The sequence below is a fragment of the Centropristis striata genome, chromosome 6 (assembly GCF_030273125.1).
Source record: "Centropristis striata isolate RG_2023a ecotype Rhode Island chromosome 6, C.striata_1.0, whole genome shotgun sequence".
NCBI classification, from domain to species: Eukaryota; Metazoa; Chordata; class Actinopteri; order Perciformes; family Serranidae; genus Centropristis; species Centropristis striata.
The window spans coordinates 41,644,111-41,662,744 of NC_081522.1; the positions used below are offsets into that span (position 1 = coordinate 41,644,111).

Below are 18,634 nucleotides of genomic sequence, written 5' to 3' on the forward strand. Positions count from 1 at the left end.
GAACCTTTGGTTGAACCAGACATTAAAATGAACAAGAAACTAAAAGAAAACAAGGAGGTCTAATCATTTTTCTCTGACTGTTTATGAGAAGAGAATAACAAACATTACAAAAGAACTAAATATGAAATATAAACCCTCGTAAGGGCAGCATTTTATATATATAAAAAGAAGAAATGTGAACTGTATTGATATATTTGATATGGTCTATTTCCAAATCACATTTATAATCTATGGTGGATGTTTTCTAGGCCTAATGAGATATAAAGGAGAGGAAGAGGATGGAAGATGAGAGATGAAGATCAGATCAGAGTCTCTGTTCTCTCCTCACATAGTTTGATAATAAAAGCTGTTAATTGGAGCAGAAGCATTAATAGAGTTTCTCTCATTCATTCATTCATTCATCCCGTCTTACAGCCCGGTTGTCACATTCTTACCATCATGTTGCATCAGAGTTAAAAAGTCTCACTAATGAGAGAAACGCTGGTTTCAGGCTGTGGCGTCTCTTCTATTACAGAGAGTTTCTGATCAGCTGCTAGAACAACAAGAGTGTCGGCTTATTAAACTAACTCAGCCTCCGCTCAACAAGAAGAAAAAAAGGACAAAAATTAGGTGCATTTTGCTTAAAAATATCAAATTATCTGCCAATGGAACAAGAAAAGTGTCTTGTCAAGACTTTCCAAAACCAGTAAAATATCTAATCGTAATGAATCATAAATACCTTAGAATTACTGTATTCTGACTATAATACAAGTGTAATATATATAATATTATATATATATATATATATATATGTATTATATATTATTACTATATTATATATTTACTCTTGTAGGACAGATGCACAGCTGCGTGTGGAGTTTTTTTTTTTACTTTGAACCTGTTTTTTTGGACGTATTATTAATCTAAATTGTCAATATTTTGGTCTGTGACATGAAATTTCATATCGTCCTAAAATGAGTCACGACACATTCTGCTGACATCAGCAGAACAGAAGAGAACACAGGAGGAGGAGCAGGAGGAGAGGAGGAGCGAGGATGAGGAGGAGAGGAGAGGAGGAGGAGGAGGAGGAGGAGGAGGAAGGAGGAGAGGAGGAAGAGGAGGAGGAGCAGGAGGGAGAGTGCAGGAGGTCCTGCCTGTCTCCTGCTGTTTGTTTGTTTGAATATAATTAGCACGAATCTAACTCAGAGCTGAAACCAGACCTCTTCGTACCTCCTTCTTCCCTCTCTCTCTCCCCTCCTCACTCCTCCTCCTCATCCTCTCACACACAACACACACAGGACACACACAGACCACGACACACAACACACACACACACACACAGAGAGAGAGCCAGCGTTTGTCAGACAGTAACAGCTGCATTGAGTCTGATGTCAGCAGGTAGAAGAGTGAATAGTCTGGAGGTTCAGCTTATCAGCTGTTACACACACACACACACACACACCCCTCCTCCTCCTCCTCCTCCTCTCCTCTCCTGCTGTCAAGGTCACATCTGAGTCCATATTTGTCTGAAATTCCTTAAAAACAAACAACAGCTGCAGCACAAACACAACAAAGCTGCTCCTGATCAATAATATTGATTTAATCAGAACTTTTTAAAACCCGTTCTCAAACCTCCTGAAAACACAAACTGGTGTTTTTATGGTAAAAACCAGAACTTTACCGTAATAAACACGGTAAAACTTTTTCTAATATTACAGTAAAATGATATCAACACTGTTGATTTCATGTTTCAGATTGACATTTATATTCCATATTTTACTGTATAAATAAAAAGTTTTAACGCTGTTCTGCCATATAATTGACCAGAAAATACTTTATAATGCTGCATAAATTAAAGGTTTTAACTTTCTCCACGCAGAACACTTCCTCTGGTTCTAAGATTAGAAACGTTCTCAAATCTCCTCAGAGTTCCTGCTGGGACTCTGATTATTGATCATCGATCACACAGACGATCAGAGGATCAATCAGCTGATGAAACAGCAACATGAATGAATGAATGAATGGATGAATGAATGAATGGATGAGCTCCTTGCTGCCTGTTGTTGTTCTGACTGACACGTGGAGGTTCAGCTGGTGAATAAATGTTTCACCGTCTGACTCCTGCTGACAGAATGAGAGCGACGGCAGCAGGTCGGTCCGTTTAAAGTCAGTTATTGATTCTCTGCTTCCAGACAGAATGTTTCAGGAGAGTCACGGTGCGTCTAATAACAGAGGTCACAGAGGGAGGGTAAACAGGATCTGGTGTGATGTGTGTGTGAAGATGTTGTTGATGTAATGTTGTAACGAGGACTCGTCTGGTGGATGAACATGATTCAGGAAGGAGCTCGTCTGTCTCTGCTGCATGACGCAATCACATCTGTGAGTGTGTGTGTCCCTGTACGTCCCACATAATGAGGACCGGGAACAGATTTTATCCAACAGAGTGAGGACATGTTTGGATAGTGGGGACATTTTGGCCTGTCCTCACTTCTTTTGGGTTGTTTGAGGGTTTGGACTTGGTGTCAAAGTTTTACTGGAAGAAAACAGAAAGTCTCTTTACAGGTGCATTTTTAATACTTTTGCAGGTGCATTTTAAAGACTTTTACAGGTGCATTTTAATAATTTTACAGGTGCATTTTTAAGACTTTTACACGTGCATTTTAAAGACTTTTGCAGGTGCATTTTTAATACTTTTGCAGGTGCATTTTTAATACTTTTGCAGGTGCATTTTAAAGACTTTTGCAGATGCATTTTAAAGACTTTTGCAGATGCATTTTTAATACTTTTACAGGTGCATTTTAAAGACTTTTGCAGGTGCATTTTAATACTTTTGCAGGTGCATTTTTAATACTTTTGCAGTGCATTTTAAAGACTTTTGCAGATGCATTTTAAAGACTTTTGCAGGTGCATTTTTAATACTTTTACAGGTGCATTTTAAAGACTATTGCAGGTGCATTTTAAAGACTTTTGCAGATGCATTTTTAATACTTTTGCAGGTGCATTTTTAATAATTTTGCAGGTGCATTTTTAAGACTTTTACACGTGCATTTTAAAGACTTTTACAGGTGCATTTTAAAGACTTTTGCAAGTGCATTTTTAATACTTTTGCAGGTGCATTTTTAATACTTTTGCAGGTGCATTTTTAAGACTTTTACAGGTGCATTTTAAAGACTTTTACAGGTGCATTTCAAATACTTTTGCAGGTGCATTTTCAAGACTTTTGCAGTTGCATTTCAAGACTTTTACAGGTGCATTTTCAAGACTTTTGCAGGTGCATTTTGAGGACGTTTGCAGTAAAGGTTATAATCAGGTTGTTGTGATGGTTAATGTTTGGGTAAGGGGCTTGGTAATTTATTATGTCAATGAAGGGTCCTCACAAAGATAGAAGACCAAGGATGGATGTGTGTGTGTGTGTGTGTGTGTGTGTGTGTGTGTGTGTCAACATCCCCAGGGATCCTTTGATCCAGATTCTTCTCTCCTATTAATACTCTGTTTTCCTTTCATCTCTCATCTCAGCAGCTAGAAAACACGACGCCACAATTAGAAGAATTCTTTTATATTCTGGATCTGATCCAGAATATAAAAGAATTCTTTAATATTCTGGATCAGATCCAGAATATAAAAGAATTCTTTAATATTCTGGATCAGATCCAGACTTGAGAGGGTTGTTGGTGCTCTGGTACGACAGGAGTCAGAGTGAGAGTGGCTGCATGTCTTTACATAATCTAATCAAACAGTGAAAGGATATTAAGAGGAAATGAGAAACTTTTCTGTTGGAGATATTTTGTCTGCTGCCCTGAATGTCACATGTCATTACAGAAGAAGAGCTGAAGATATCTTTTTATTCTGACAAATATCAGGTTCTCAATTCAAATTGTGATCAGTTTTTATCATCTAATCAGCTACATAGTCGGTTTAATATCTGAATGTTTTGATATGTGACTGATAGCTGAATGATTCAGCTGATGTTTGTGTGACAGGACACGATAAGAAATAACTTCCACCAGAAACTTCCTCTGGCTTCTTGACACTGATTTTATCATGTTGGCTCATTAAACTGATTCTCTCATTTCAGATCGTTGCTCTTTAAAAACAGATCTGGACTGAAGGGAAACAAAGCTGATTAAAGTGTGATTGTCTCTATAATGTGATATCTGACTCTGTAGCAGGTCTGTTGGTATTCACGGCGCGCTCCGTCCACAAACACAATGAAACTGTAACGATCCTGTTGAGGAAATTGGACTGTAGCAGCAGTAAATACTAATGAGACACCATGAGGGAATAAACAGCAGCACATCAACCTGCAGCTGCTGGAAATAACACAGAACTGGATCAGTGACACTGGAAATGTGTTTTCCACGTGCATTTTAAAGACATTTCTAGGTGCATTATGAAGACTTTTCCAGGTGTATTTTCAAGACTTTTCTAGGTGCATTTTGAAGACTTTTCTAGGTGCATTATGAAGACTTTTCCAGGTGTATTTTCAAGACTTTTCTAGGTGCATTTTGAAGACTTTTCTAGGTGCATTATGAAGACTTTTCCAGGTGTATTTTAAAGACTTTTCTAGGTGCATTTTCAAGACTTTTCTAGGTGCATTTTCAAGACTTGTGCAGTTAAGGTTATAATCAGGTTTAGGTTAGGGTTGTTGTGATGGTTAATGTTTGGGTAACGGGCTTGGTAATGCATTACGTCAATGAAGGGTCCTCACAAAGATAGAAGAACAAGGATGTGTGTGTGTGTGTGTGTGTGTACGGTGTAATGAGATCAGCTGCTGCAGCATCAGAAGGCTAATATGCATCATATTTATCCAGTTGAACACTAAACACAAAGCCTGAGAGAGGAGAAGAAGAAAAGCCTTTCAGCTCTTTGTGCTGCAGTAACACAGAGGAGAAAAGCTGCATCACTCTAAACCATCAGCTCCACCAGGGGGCTCAGCTCCACCAGGAGGCTCAGCTCCACCAGGGGGCTCAGCTCCACCAGGAGGCTCAGCTCCACCAGGAGGCTCAGCTCCACCAGGGGGCTCAGCTCCACCAGGAGGCTCAGCTCCACCAGGAGGCTCAGCTCCACCAGGAGGCTCAGCTGCATGTGGAGGCTCAGCTCCACCAGGGGGCTCAGCTCCTCCAGGAGGCTCAGCTCCACCAGGGGGCTCAGCTCCACCAGGAGGCTCAGCTCCACGTGGAGGCTCATCTCCACCAGGAGGCTCAGCTCCACTTTATACAGACAGAAAAATAAAACTAAAAGAGGAAAAAGACGAGGAGAGTTATTAAAAGTCTCTCAGAGCGTTTTTCAGTCAGTCAGAGTCTAACGGAGGAAGAACCTCGTCTTCATCGTCTCTCTGAAGGTCAAAATGTCCAAAATATTGATTCTACTGTCAAATTAAGTTTGAAAACAAAGAATGTGAGAAAACGTTTCAATGTGTGAAAATGAAAACTGAACACGACATCGACCGTCTGAAAGCTGTGAACAAGGTCAGAAGAGTTCTGGATTCTTCAGATTTAGTTTTAATTTGGTTGTGATTTTTGGTTTTCAAATCCAGTTTTAACAAGTTTTTAGAGTGAGTTTGATAGTTTTAATTAGTTTTTATTTTTTGGAAAATGCTTAGTTTTAGTTTTTATTAGTTTTAGTTTAGTTTTTATTAGTTATAGTTTAGTTTTTATTAGTTGTAGTTTAGTTTTTATTATTATTATTATTTTGTTTATTCATGTTTAAGGTTGACATTTTATTCCATATTTTACCGTATAAATAAAAAGAAACGCTGTTCTGCCATATAATTAACCAGAAAATACTTTATAAATGCTGCATAAATTAAAGATTTAACATTAAATATTACATTATATTTCTGTTAGAGATATGGTGTTTAGTACATTTAACAGTGAGAAAAAGTGTTTTACAGTGCAGTAATGGATTTAAAAAAGTAAAAAAAAAAACACAGTATGTCTGATATAAACATTTACAGTGTTTCATTGTTGCTAAAACTAAATTAACTCATTTATCATTTTACATCTTTTACTGTCATGGTTTAACAGTTTTTCACCCTAAAACCTCCAGACATTTTTTACAGTGTGTAATGAGCCTGTTGCTGCAGTAATGAAGATTAAAACCTGTCTGACTGTAACAGAAGTCAGTGAGTTACAGCTGACTGGAGGGAGACAGAAGAGATTAACTCTTCTCCTCCTCTCTCTCTCTGAGTGGAGGTAGATGGTGGTGGTGGTCAGTGGAGGTCAATGGTTGACTTTAACCTCAGAGAGTCAGAGAGACGTCTTGGTTTAAATGTCTCCAGGAGCTCTGAAGACGTCTGGGCTTCCTATGGAACAAACTCCTCTCTGTAGCATGAAATAATAATAATAATAATAATAATAATAATAATAATATCTGCTTCCTGTCTGTTCACAGCTCCCAGCCCAGCGAGGCCTAACGGAGCTCATCATCAGCTCCTTTTATTCTCTTCACACCTTCAGACGGACAAAAAGGAGATTTATTTCATATATTCTCCTCTCAGGACACATAAAGACACTCGGCAGCATCAGGGGCCTCAAATTACCTGCAGGGGCCCGCTGAAGGCAACATGAGCACAAAAGAGACTAAATTAATAAAAAAAGACACAAAATGACAAAAAAAAGACACTAAATTACAAAAAAAGACACAAAATGACAAAAAAAGACCAAAAATGACCAAAAAAGACATACATTTATTAAAAAAAGACACAAAATGACCCAAAAAAAGACACTCAGCCTGCAGGACAGGAAGCTGAATGACGCTGATGACCTTTGACCCCCAACGGCCTGAAGACTAAAACAACTCCAACCAGCAGAGAACAACTGATAAATAAATATAGAGATGAAGGAGATGGAGATCAATAACACAGAAAGAAGCTGCAGAAACATCTAGAGAACCTCACTACTCATCAGAATCTACTTTATTCTATGGTTGTTGTGTTCCTGAGCCATGAAACTGTCAACAACAACAACAACAACAACAACAACAGCTGCATTAACAGAGTGAATATCATCATAATCTGCATATATAACAGTTCATTAGACAGAAACTCTGACAGCTGATAGAAACAGATCCTCATGTTCAACAGGAAACACAGGCAGACAGTCGATCAATCAACCAGATCAGAATCAGATCAGAATCAGATCACATCAGATCAGAATCAGATCACATCAGATCACACCAGATCACATCAGATCACATCAGATCACATCAGATCACACCAGATCACATCAGATCACATCAGATCACACCAGATCACATCAGATCACATCAGATCACACCAGATCACACCAGATCACATCAGATCACACCAGATCACATCAGATCACACCAGATCACATCAGATCACATCAGATCACACCAGATCACACCAGATCACATCAGATCAGATCTGATTCTGATCCAGATTCTGATTCTGATTCTCAGAGTTTATCTCTCAGGAGGTTCAATGATTAACAGACTCAGCAGGAGTTTGTGTCTCTGACAGTTTGTCCTGGAGGATTAACTCTCTGTTAGTCATTATAGACGACACTTTAAACATTTAACCATTTAGAGTCATTAAAGCTCTGCAGCTCTTCTTCTTCATCAGGTAAAACATCAGCAGCATGTTTCTCTCTACAGGTCACATTTAATGCATCGACTCTTTCAGCAAAGGTAAAAAAAACACCTCGACCAAGTCTAGAAACATGTTTTAACTGTTTTGAGATTTTTCGGACTTTTCAGTGTGCGTTTCAACATTTTTAATGCAATCTTTTGTGTTTACTGCTTTTGTGTGTTTTTATCTTCTGTCTCTCTGTCTGTCACACACACACACACACACATACACACACACACACACACACACACACACACACACACACACACACACACACACACACACACAGTTTGTTCCGACCTGATAAACTGAAGTCAGTTAACAGGTTAATCCCTGCAGGGCCACGTCCCATTTCTCTCATCACTACATCAATATTATTACTGGAGGGAGTCAGGAGGAGCCAGGAGGAGTCAGGAGGAGTCAGGGGGAGTCAGGGGGAGTCAGGAGGAGCCAGGAGGAATGAGGAGGAGTCAGGAGGAGTCAGGAGGAGCCAGGAGGAGTCAGGGGGAGTCAGGGGGAGTCAGGAGGAATGAGGAGGAGTCAGGAGGAGCCAGGAGGAATGAGGAGGAGTCAGGAGGAGCCAGGAGGAACGAGGAGGAGTCAGGAGGAGTCAGGAGGAACGAGGAGGAGTCAGGAGGAATCAGGAGGAGTCAGGAGGAACCAGGAGGAGTCAGGAGGAGTCAGGAGGAATCAGGAGGAGTCAGGAGGAACCAGGAGGAGTCAGGAGGAATCAGGAGGAGTCAGGAGGAGTCAGGAGGAGTCAGGAGGAGTCAGGAGGTTCGGCTGAATCTCCAGAATAATAGAATAATAACAGAATAATAACAGAATAATAACAGAATAATATAATAATAACAGAATAATAACAGAATAATATAATAATAACAGAATAATAACAGAATAATATAATAATAACAGAATAATAACAGAATAATATAATAATAACAGAAAGATAAACTGAGCCACATGAGAGCGTCAGGCGTCTCCAGAGAGAAACAGAACAAAGATCTGACAGATTCACACATCAAACCTTCTGATTATTATTATTATTATTATTATTATTATTATTATTCTCTCACAGCTGCAGGTTTACACCAACATGCATCGCTGCTTCCACACATTAATATCATGAAACGAGAGAAAATAAAAACCAGACATACTAACAACTGAAGTAAAAACAAATCCTGCTTTCTGTATTTCAGGACGGAAAAAACAACAAGAAAACTTCACAATAAAACTCAAAGTTTAGTCAGAAACGTGCTGATTGTGTGACGGATCTGTAACTGTGATGATGTTGAATATCTGCATCATTCAGGATCTAAAGGACGGTTTCACCACTTTAACACATGATGAATCAGTTTATTAAGACTGAAGGTAAACGGACTCATTCACCTGTTGATAACAGAGAGATAAAGCCAGACAGGAAACTGGATCTGTTATATTAGAGCTCATCTCTGTTTACTTTGAAGGAGTTCTGAGGAAACGTCAGTCAGCCTTCACAGGAAACTGGCTGAGTGTGTGTGTGTTTGTGTGTGTGTGTGTGTGTGTGTGTGTGTGTGTGTGTTGATACAGTAGAATATAACAGACTCTCCTCTGCTCCTGATGATTCACTAATATAAAGATGACTGATAAACAACCAGGAAGACTTCAGACCAGATAAAGTTTATCATGTTATTATGGTTCCATTAAACAGTATTTAAAGGACTATTTCACTAATTTTACACATTATTAAAGAGTTTATAAGTCACAGAGAGAATCTATCAGCCTCTGAACACACTGCCCCTCCATTACTGATCTCCCTGTAGAGTCTAAGCACCACAGACTTTCTGTCTTAGTCAACACGTATCACTTATAATCTCAAATATAGAATATAATCTGTATAAATCAGCAGCAGATACTCTGATGTGATCGTCCTCCAGCTGAGCGTCACTGAAGCTGCCACAGCTCCGTCAGGATGAATTAACCTGCTGTTTACATTCACCTGGGATCAGTCTGTGTGTGTGTGTGTGTGTGTGTGTGTGTGTGTGTGTGTGTGTGTGTGTGTGTGTGTGTCTCTTATGTCCTGTTACAGTCCCATAAAGCTGACAAACTCCCCCACACACACCTTGTTTTAGTGCCGGGCGGTGAGTCGTGTTAGAAACAAAGAATCTATCGAGCTGAGATCTGTTCCTGTTCACACTTCTAACTGCTCTGAGTCCTCTGAGCGTCTCCAGGAGGACCCGGACCACCGCTATGGGGACGTGGATCAGGAATGGACAGGAATCTGAAAACAGGGATCTGATCAAAGCCTTCAGAAGAACCATCTCCTCCTGAACACCTCAAAGAGGAAATGATCATAGATCTCTATAGGTTCAAGCCCCTCCAGCCAGTGAACACCTGTGGGGTGGACATGGAGGTGCTGCCAAGTTAGAAGTATCTAGGTGTATTTTATCCCAAAAATATGTAAAATTACCCCAAAAAATATGTAAAATTACAAAGAAAATCCTCTGGTAAAGCTGTCAGAGTTATAGTTTGGGCGTAGGACGCACAGATGATCCACCAACACCACCAACAGCCTCATTGGCTCCCATATTAAAAACACAGGGAGATTTCTGAAAAAGGGAGATTTTCTTTAGATAAGGGAGAGGGGAGAGTTTTTTTAGATCGCTCTAACAAAGCTATTTTTTCATTTTTCTTAAAAAAACCACATGTAGACGTTCAGGAAGAACTCAGGACGCTCAAAGTGAAGTCGGATCAATGATAGGTATTATGGTTTTGCCAAAAATGCTTTCTGTTCGAGGCCAGAAATTCCAGCCTCTCTGCCTCTGCTGTCACTGAGCCGGAACAGGTGGCAGTTAATTCTGTTGATTGCTTTGATCTTTGATGTGATTACAGTTACAGATACACACACACACACACACACACGAAACACGCACACACATGCACGTAAGCACGCACACTCCTCACACATGCATACACATATACACATGCTTCAAACACACGCACGCGCACACACACACACACACACACAGGTAACTTCATGCGATTTTCGCTACATATACACACACACACACACACACTCACTCCTCCAGATACACGTTTCACACACACACACACACACACACACACACATTTTGAGGTTAAAGGGCATAGTTATAAATCTCTGAAGAATCTCATCATAGTGTACACACACCGGCAGTAGCCCCCATGGCCCTTTCAGAATTTCCCCAGAGGAAATTTTCTAGTTACTATTATTATTATTATTATTATTATTATTATTATTATTAATAATAATATTATTATCAGCACAGGAAAACTCCGTCACCACAAAGAATCGGTGGGTGGGATTGAAGCGAGGCCACGCCCCTCAGACAAGTTAGATGTAGTATTTCATGTTAGATGTAGTATTTCATGTTAGATGTAGTATTTCATGTTTAGATGTAGTATTTCATGTTAGATGTAGTATTTCATCTTTAGATGTAGTATTTCATGGCGGTCTCACCTGGCGCCCCCCGTCAGATCCCAGGTGGAGAACTCGTGATCGTCCAGGTTGGTGACCACCTTGGCGTCCTCCGGCCAGGTGGTGTGGCGTCTGATGGGGACCAGCTGGTGGCCGGCGGCGTCCCGGACGGCGTCCCCGCTGCAGCAGGAACCCATCGCTGCTCCACAACAACCAACAACCTCCTCTACGCCGACGATTAGAGACTTTATCTCTCCGACAGATCACTGGATTCAGAACCGTTTCAGCAGATTCTCATCTCTGGTGAACGTCTCTATGCTGTCCCACAACCGTCCACTGGCGTCCTCCTGTCTCCTCTGTTTGACTCTGAGTTTTTAAATATGCAAGATTATAGCCAACGGCTAATTTCCATCTTTAGTTCCTTTAGTGTCTCCCAGCGTCTCCCAGTGTGGGACCAGCTGGGTGATTCTCATGAAGCCAGTCTAAGTCTCTTTGTTCAGGACAATCTCATCAGAAGTCGATTTCACTGTTTCAGACGTTTAAACTTTTCTCTCCTGTCTGTCCGTCCCAACCAGCATCACCCGTCTCCCCTCGTCCTCTCCGTCTCCGTCCTCTCCAGGCTGCATTGATAATGTTTTGGTGTCCCGTCCCGGGCCTCCTCTCCTCCTCCTCTCCTCCTCTCCTGCTCCTCCTCTCCTCCTGCTCCCTGACAGAGTGTTACTGTCTCCCACCAGCAGCCAGACGTTCAGAGCCTCAACATTCTATCAACCATCTTGTTGTTTCTCTCACTCTCTGTTTTGCATCTGAGTCCTTCAATCCTTCCTTTGTGTCCGTCCTCCTTCGCTCAGTGTTGGACACAGATGGACCCGACCCCCCTTCTGGTCCACAGACGACAGTCATGTGGAGGAGAGCGAGACCGGCTGCTCCCACGCTGGGAGACACTGGGAGAGACTGGGAGAGACTGGGAGACGCTGGGAGACGCTGGGAGGCACTGGGAGACGCTGGGAGATGCTGGGGGACGCTGGGAGACACTGGGAGACGCTGGGAGACGCTGGGAGACGCTGGGAGATGCTGGGAGACGATGGGAGACGCTGGGAGACGCTGGGAGACACTGGGAGACGCTGGGAGACACTGGGAGATGCTGGGAGACACTGGGAGACGCTGGGAGACACTGGGAGAGACTGGGAGAGACTGGGAGAGACTGGGAGACGCTGGGAGACGCTGGGAGACACTGGGAGACATTGAGAGATGCTGGGAGACGCTGGGAGACGCTGGTAGACACTGGGAGACACTGGGAGACACTGGGAGACGCTGGGAGACACTGGGAGAGACTGGGAGAGACTGGGAGAGACTGGGAGACGCTGGGAGACGCTGGGAGACGCGTGGGCTGGACATGTCCAACCAGCCGTGGTGCATGTTTCCGTCAGTGGGCTCTGCATGTCACACATTTCTTACATATCTGAAGTTTGAGCTTTGATGGAGAATATGTTGTTGTGAACACGTGAAACATTAAAAACACTTTGCAGGACGGAGTTTTCTCTGTTTTGGATCCTCTGAGCTTTTTAATTAGTTTGCAGTTTGTTTAAGACTTTACAGCCTCAAAAGAAACACAACAAGATGATTTATGTGCATCTTTTAAATGGCAACTCCATAACTAAAAGTCTTCTCTGAACTTTAGTTGAACAAAGTGACTCTCGTCTGATGTCTGATATGTTTTAATCCAGTTAAAGTTAGATGTTTATATTCTGGAGACTCATCCCTCTCTTATTTTTAATAATCAATATGTAAAAGTGCAGAGTTCAGAAGCTGAGTAGCTTCTTTCTCTCATTTGAAACTAAAATTATAACGTTGGACCACTTAAAATATTTGTGAAAGTCAGATTTGGCTGACAGATTGTACTTTGAATAAATGTCAGTCCTGCACGCCCAGAAAAAGGTTTCTCACTCACACATGCCACCCATTAAAATGTCAAACACCAGCAAAAATGCAGATTTGTGTGCACGACCATGTTTCTCTTGATAAAGTGGGAGCAGCTGCAGCTGATTTCTGCATGATGAAGGCAGAGTTCTGCTCACTGGGCTTCACCAAACGGTCAAACATTAACCACTCAACAAGAGGATCATCCTGACATCAGAACAAATGCTCCTAAAGAACCAGAGAACTGGTACAGAGTCAGGTTTTATATCTGCATGTTTTCACTTCCACAGACAATAAATTAAACATTAAATAGAGCCATCTGCAATCTACATTAGCCACCAATAAGCTGCGACGCAGACGAGCTAACCAGATAAGACTTTAAGCAGCACTGAGCTGAAGAACAGCAGCTAATCCGTAAAGAAATTAATTGTGCTTGAGAGGAAAAGTCACTGACACACAATCCTCCGTCCATGAGAGGAAAATTAACCAAGAGCTCAATAATTACCCTCCTACTCAGGAGAGATTACTCACGGACACGTGGACTTAAAAAAAGAAAAGGGGGAAGGGGAGAAGAGATTTAATAAGAAGAAGCACAAAAAACTGCATTAATTCCCTTTTAAAGGAACAGGTCGAGAATTTGGGAAAAAGCTTCATCACTTCGATGCTCTGTAGGAAGGAAGGAAGGAAGGAGGGGAGGAAAGATTTGGGGAAAAGCTTCATCACTTTGATGCCTTGTACCTTTAGTGTGGTTCAGAGTAAGTCTAGTCCCTACAGTATGTTCAGACATTGTAGCGTACAATTCATGATGCAGCTTGTTATCACTGATTGTTTGTCTTGCTTCAACATCACCAACACACATCCCTCTACATTTACTGCACCAGGTAATGAACAGCACCAAAAAACACTATAAATCAGTCATTCTCAAAGTGGGTGTGTGGCACTCAGCCAGGGGTTAGGGTAGGGTTAGGGTAGGGTAGGGTTAGGGTTAGGGTTAGGGTGCGGGTAGGGTTAGGGTTAGGGTTAGGGTAGGGTTAGGGTTAGGGTAGGGAAACCCAAACCCAAAGGGAATTAAAATGTCCTAGAAAGCGCTAGCTAGTTGCTAAAGAAAATCTATTGAAGGATAGGGACATTAAGCTTAGCGTAGCTGTAACTGAAGTGTTAAAACTATTGATTGTGAAAAAACTTGTCAAAAACATTGACTTTGAAGAAGAGTGTTCAACGAACATTGAAAGTTTAGTTCCCCAATTGATCTGCAGGTCAGGGGGCACATCCTGCCCTCAGGATGCCCCAACCCCAACCCTAACCCCTAACTTTAACCCTATCCCTATCCCTAATCCCTAACCCTGCCCTCAAGATGCCCTAACCTCAACTCCAACCCTGACCCTAACTATACCTAACCCCCAACCCCAACCATAACCTCACCCTGCCCTCAGGATGCCCCAACCCTAATCCATAACCCCTAATCTTTACCCCAGGATGCCCTAACCCATAACCCATAATTTAAACCCTAACCCTAACCCTAATCCCTAACCCTATACCTAATCCATAACCCAACCCTAAACCCTAACCTGCCCTCAAGATGCCCTAACCTCAACCCTAACCCTGACCCTAACTATACTTAACCCCCAACCCCAACCATAACCTCACCCTGCCCTCAGGATGCCCCAACCCCAACCCCTAACCCTAACCCTAACCCCAACCCATAACCCCTAAGCCTTACCCCAGGATGCCATAACCCTAAACCACAACCCAAACCCTCAACCCTAACCCTAAATCTAACCCTAAACCCTAACCCCTAACCCTGCCCCCAGGATGCCCTAACCCTAACCCTTAAACCCTAACCAGTCACCCCCCCCTGCTGCTGAGATGTTTTAAATGTGATTTCTGAAGTTAACTTTGAGTGCGTGGAGAGAGAATAAAAGAACCCTTTCAACCTGAATGTTCTCTCTTTTATCTGAGTTTGTCCGCTGTTATGAACCAATGAAAGAGGAATGTGTTACAGCACACACACACACACACACACACACACACACACACACAGAGTGAGTAGCTATGCTAATGATTAGCCAGTGGTGATGCAGACGAGAGTCCCTGTTGGTTTCTGTGTGAATAGAGTGAGTCAGATAGAAACAGTGACTCATCTCTCTTCACCTGACGTCTCTTCTACCTGCAGCTCACAGCCTCAATTCACCTTTTTATGTTTTTTTACATGAGAAACTTTCCAAAACTTCACTTGTACTTATAAAACATTAATAAACCCATAAAATCTGACTCTCAGCCTTCTGAAAAACAAACTATTTCACCATCTTGTCATAAAAACCTGGCTGGTTCTGGCTGCAGCATCGATATAAATACTCGAGGGAAATTCACAGATTATCAATATTTCTGCTGATATTTGTGTGAATATTTGAGCTGGAACTGAAAACAGATCTCTTCTCTGTGGATTATGCAACAATAAGAACATGCAAAGGTTCTCAGAAGGCTTGTTTCCTAAACTAATAACTTAATTAAAGAATATCTAATTATCTAATTATTATAATGCTTTAAATTGTCAACCAATTCTAGAAGTGAGAAAATAAGATTAAAATAAATAAAAGTAAATATTTAAACAAACATGAGTACTGTATTTTAATGACTATTAAAATAAAGAATAAATAAAAAATAAAAACAAATAAAAATAGCTAATAACATTTCTGAATCACTTTAAACTTGATTTCTGCATTTATGTTCTTTAAAAAAGTTTCTATATCGACTTCAATAGAGTCATTACACGTCTTTTTTGTTCGTTTTGTGTCTTTTTATTGGTCATTTTATGTCTTTTTTTGGTCATTTTGTGTCTTTTTTTTAAATATCAGGATATATATCGTATATGGATATTCAGCCTGAATATATGGGGATATGACTTTTGGTCCTTATCGCTCTAGATGAGTTTATATTGAAGCTCTCTGGTCTGTAAGTCACAGATTCAGAACGAAGAGGAAGAAGATTCTCCAAAAGTCTCCTGACCTCAGACAGAAAATAATGAAAAGGAGGTTCAGGTCGGGAGGCAGAAAACGAGAGAAATCAGCTAATCAGAGAGAGGCTGTGTGTGTGTGTGTGTGTGTGTGTGTGTGTGTGTGTGTGTGTGTGTGTGTGTGTGTGTGTGTGTGTGTCTGTGTGTGTGTGTCTGTGTGTGTGTGTGTGTGTGTGTGTGTGTGTGTGTGTGTGTGTGTGTGTGTGCTGCCTCAGCAGATGCTATCTCTTGGGAAGCTTCCTGGATTTGATGAAAATGTTCTCATCTTATTTCCAAAGTCATTCACTACAAAAAAGATGTTAAAAAAGAAAGAAAAGGCCTCATCCTGCAGAAACTTCTACTTCCTGTCACCTTCAGAGGATCAAACATCAGATGTTCTCTCCACATTCCTGTGGAGGACGTTTATTATATATTATATTATTAATAGACTGATGTCTAACAGTTGTGGTTCCTCCGTTTAACTAAATAATAATAATAATGGTAATGTTTTCTGTTAACGCTCCCTGTCATTCCTGATCTGCAGCAGGTGAAACCTTTGAACTCTCCCAGCTCACATCACAGCAGATTACAGGAACAAGGAAATTCTTCCACTTTCTGCCAAGGACTTTAAAAAAAAAACCCGATTAGACTATTGAATGGTGAGTAGAGCTGCTATTAAAGTCTGTTGTTTAGAGGATCGGCTTTATGAACGAGCCAAGACACCAAAACTGGTGTTAAATGTTGATATTTCTGTCAGAATCTCTTTATTCTACATGTGTCAGTTATATTGTGGAGTTCCTCAGGGTTCAATTCTAGGACCACTTCAAATTTTGAACTCTCTGGACCCCTCTGTGTCTTTTTTTGGTCATTTTGTGTCTTTTTTAAGTCACTTTGCATCTTTTTTTAGTAATTTTGTGTCTTTTTTTTGTCATTTTCTGACTTTTTTTTGTCATTTTATGTCTTTTTTTTGGTCATTCTGTGTCTTTTTTTGGTAATTTTGTGTCTTTTTTTGGTAATTTTGTCTTTATTAAGTTACTGCATCTGTTTTTGTCATTTTGTGTCTTTTTTTAGTCCTTTTCTGTCTTTCTTTTTTGTAATTTTGTGTGAGAGGACAGGAGAGGCTGGAAACATGACAATACTGAGAATATGTGAAGAAAACTATTTTGTTTACAACATTCGTGACATTGGTAGGCACTTGGAAAAGCTTTTATATGTAAATTCCATTTTATTCCTTTTTTTAATTTACAAGAGAAATTCAATTTGCATTTTGTGACTTTTTATCATAATTTATGTCACTATAACTGTGTTTTTCTGCACAAAGACATGTTTGATTCCTTCTGATTGTGCTGATTCCACAGAGCTGCAGGACTTAAAGAACTATATATATATATATATATATATATGTATGTATGTATTGCAGTAACACACCAAGGCCACAGCCTGGAGCTCCTGAAAGTGAAATATAAGGAAACAGCGTGCAGAATTAAATGAGCAGGGAAACCTCCGTCCCGCTCCAGCAGATAAAGCTGCTGTAAGGTAGAAAGGCCTGCTGCCCACTGAAACGCTCCGACAGAGAGCTGATAACACCTTTCACCAGACAGACAGAGGGAAGGAATGATTCACCTCCAACACCTGGAAGTTACTAATTTACCCTGATCACCTGAGAGAGTGCTGAACCAGAGAGAGAGGCATAAAGCAGCGATAGAAGTCAGGCCTGTGTTGAGGAGCAGCAGGTGTTGGGAGCTAATATCTGGAGGGAGCGTGGTTAAATACGGCGCTCAGAGACAACAGTGAATATAAACGCGTCCTTGGGCTGACATTTACTAGAAATAATCTCTAACTTTCCTTCTGCTGCTCTGAAGGCAAACACAGAAACCGGTTAGCACCTCCACCAATGGAACAACACCACTGTTGTTGACAGAGCTCTTTATTTGTCTGCCAGCGAACTGTTGGTTCTTTGGTTCAGGCGGCAAAACAAAGCTTCTTTTTCATGCGAGGACAAAGAGCGTCAGACGAGAGCACAGCCCTCCCAATGTTCCACCGCCTTTAATGGATCCTTCGCTTTGATTAGCAGCTTCACAAATACTTTCTGTCAGACGGAGAACAACTGGCTGTTCCTGGGAACCTTTAAATCTATACGTTTATATTTTATATATATTAAATCCTCTCAGAGCTGCTTTCACCGCACGACGCCTCAAAGTCATATCTGGGCAAAAAACAGACAAAAATACAGCAGAATATGATAAAAAGTGACCAAAACTGGTGTTAATGTTGATATTTCTGTCATTTTATTCTACATGTTTACACAGAGCAGAGGGGAGAGGACAGGAGAGGCTGTTTACACAGAGCAGAGGGGAGAGGACAGGAGAGGCTGTTTACACAGAGCAGAGAGGACAGGAGAGGCTGTTTACACAGAGCTGAGAGGAGAGGACAGGAGAGGCTGTTTACACAGAGCAGAGAGGAGAGGACAGGAGAGGCTGTTTACACAGAGCAGAGAGGAGAGGACAGGAGAGGCTGTTTACACAGAGCTGAGAGGAGAGGACAGGAGAGGCTGTTTACACAGAGCTGAGAGGAGAGGACAGGAGAGGCTGTTTACACAGAGCAGAGAGGAGAGGACAGGAGAGGCTGTTTACACAGAGCTGAGAGGAGAGGACAGGAGAGGCTGTTTACACAGAGCAGAGAGGAGAGGACAGGAGAGGCTGTTTACACAGAGCTGAGA

The 18,634-nt window shown here is 41.3% G+C and overlaps 1 protein-coding gene across 1 annotated transcript in view; it reads right to left on the minus strand.

Moving 5' to 3' along the window:
* The window catches only part of LOC131972864 (pleckstrin homology domain-containing family A member 7-like), a 157,399-nt gene extending 145,866 nt beyond the window's left edge, over positions 1-11,533 (minus strand). Inside the window, exon 1 of the mRNA XM_059334632.1 lies at positions 11,049-11,533. Coding sequence (XP_059190615.1) covers positions 11,049-11,203 — 155 coding nt within the window. The 5' untranslated portion in view covers positions 11,204-11,533. The remainder of the gene's footprint in view (positions 1-11,048) is intronic.
* Between the last annotated feature and the right edge of the window lie 7,101 nt (positions 11,534-18,634).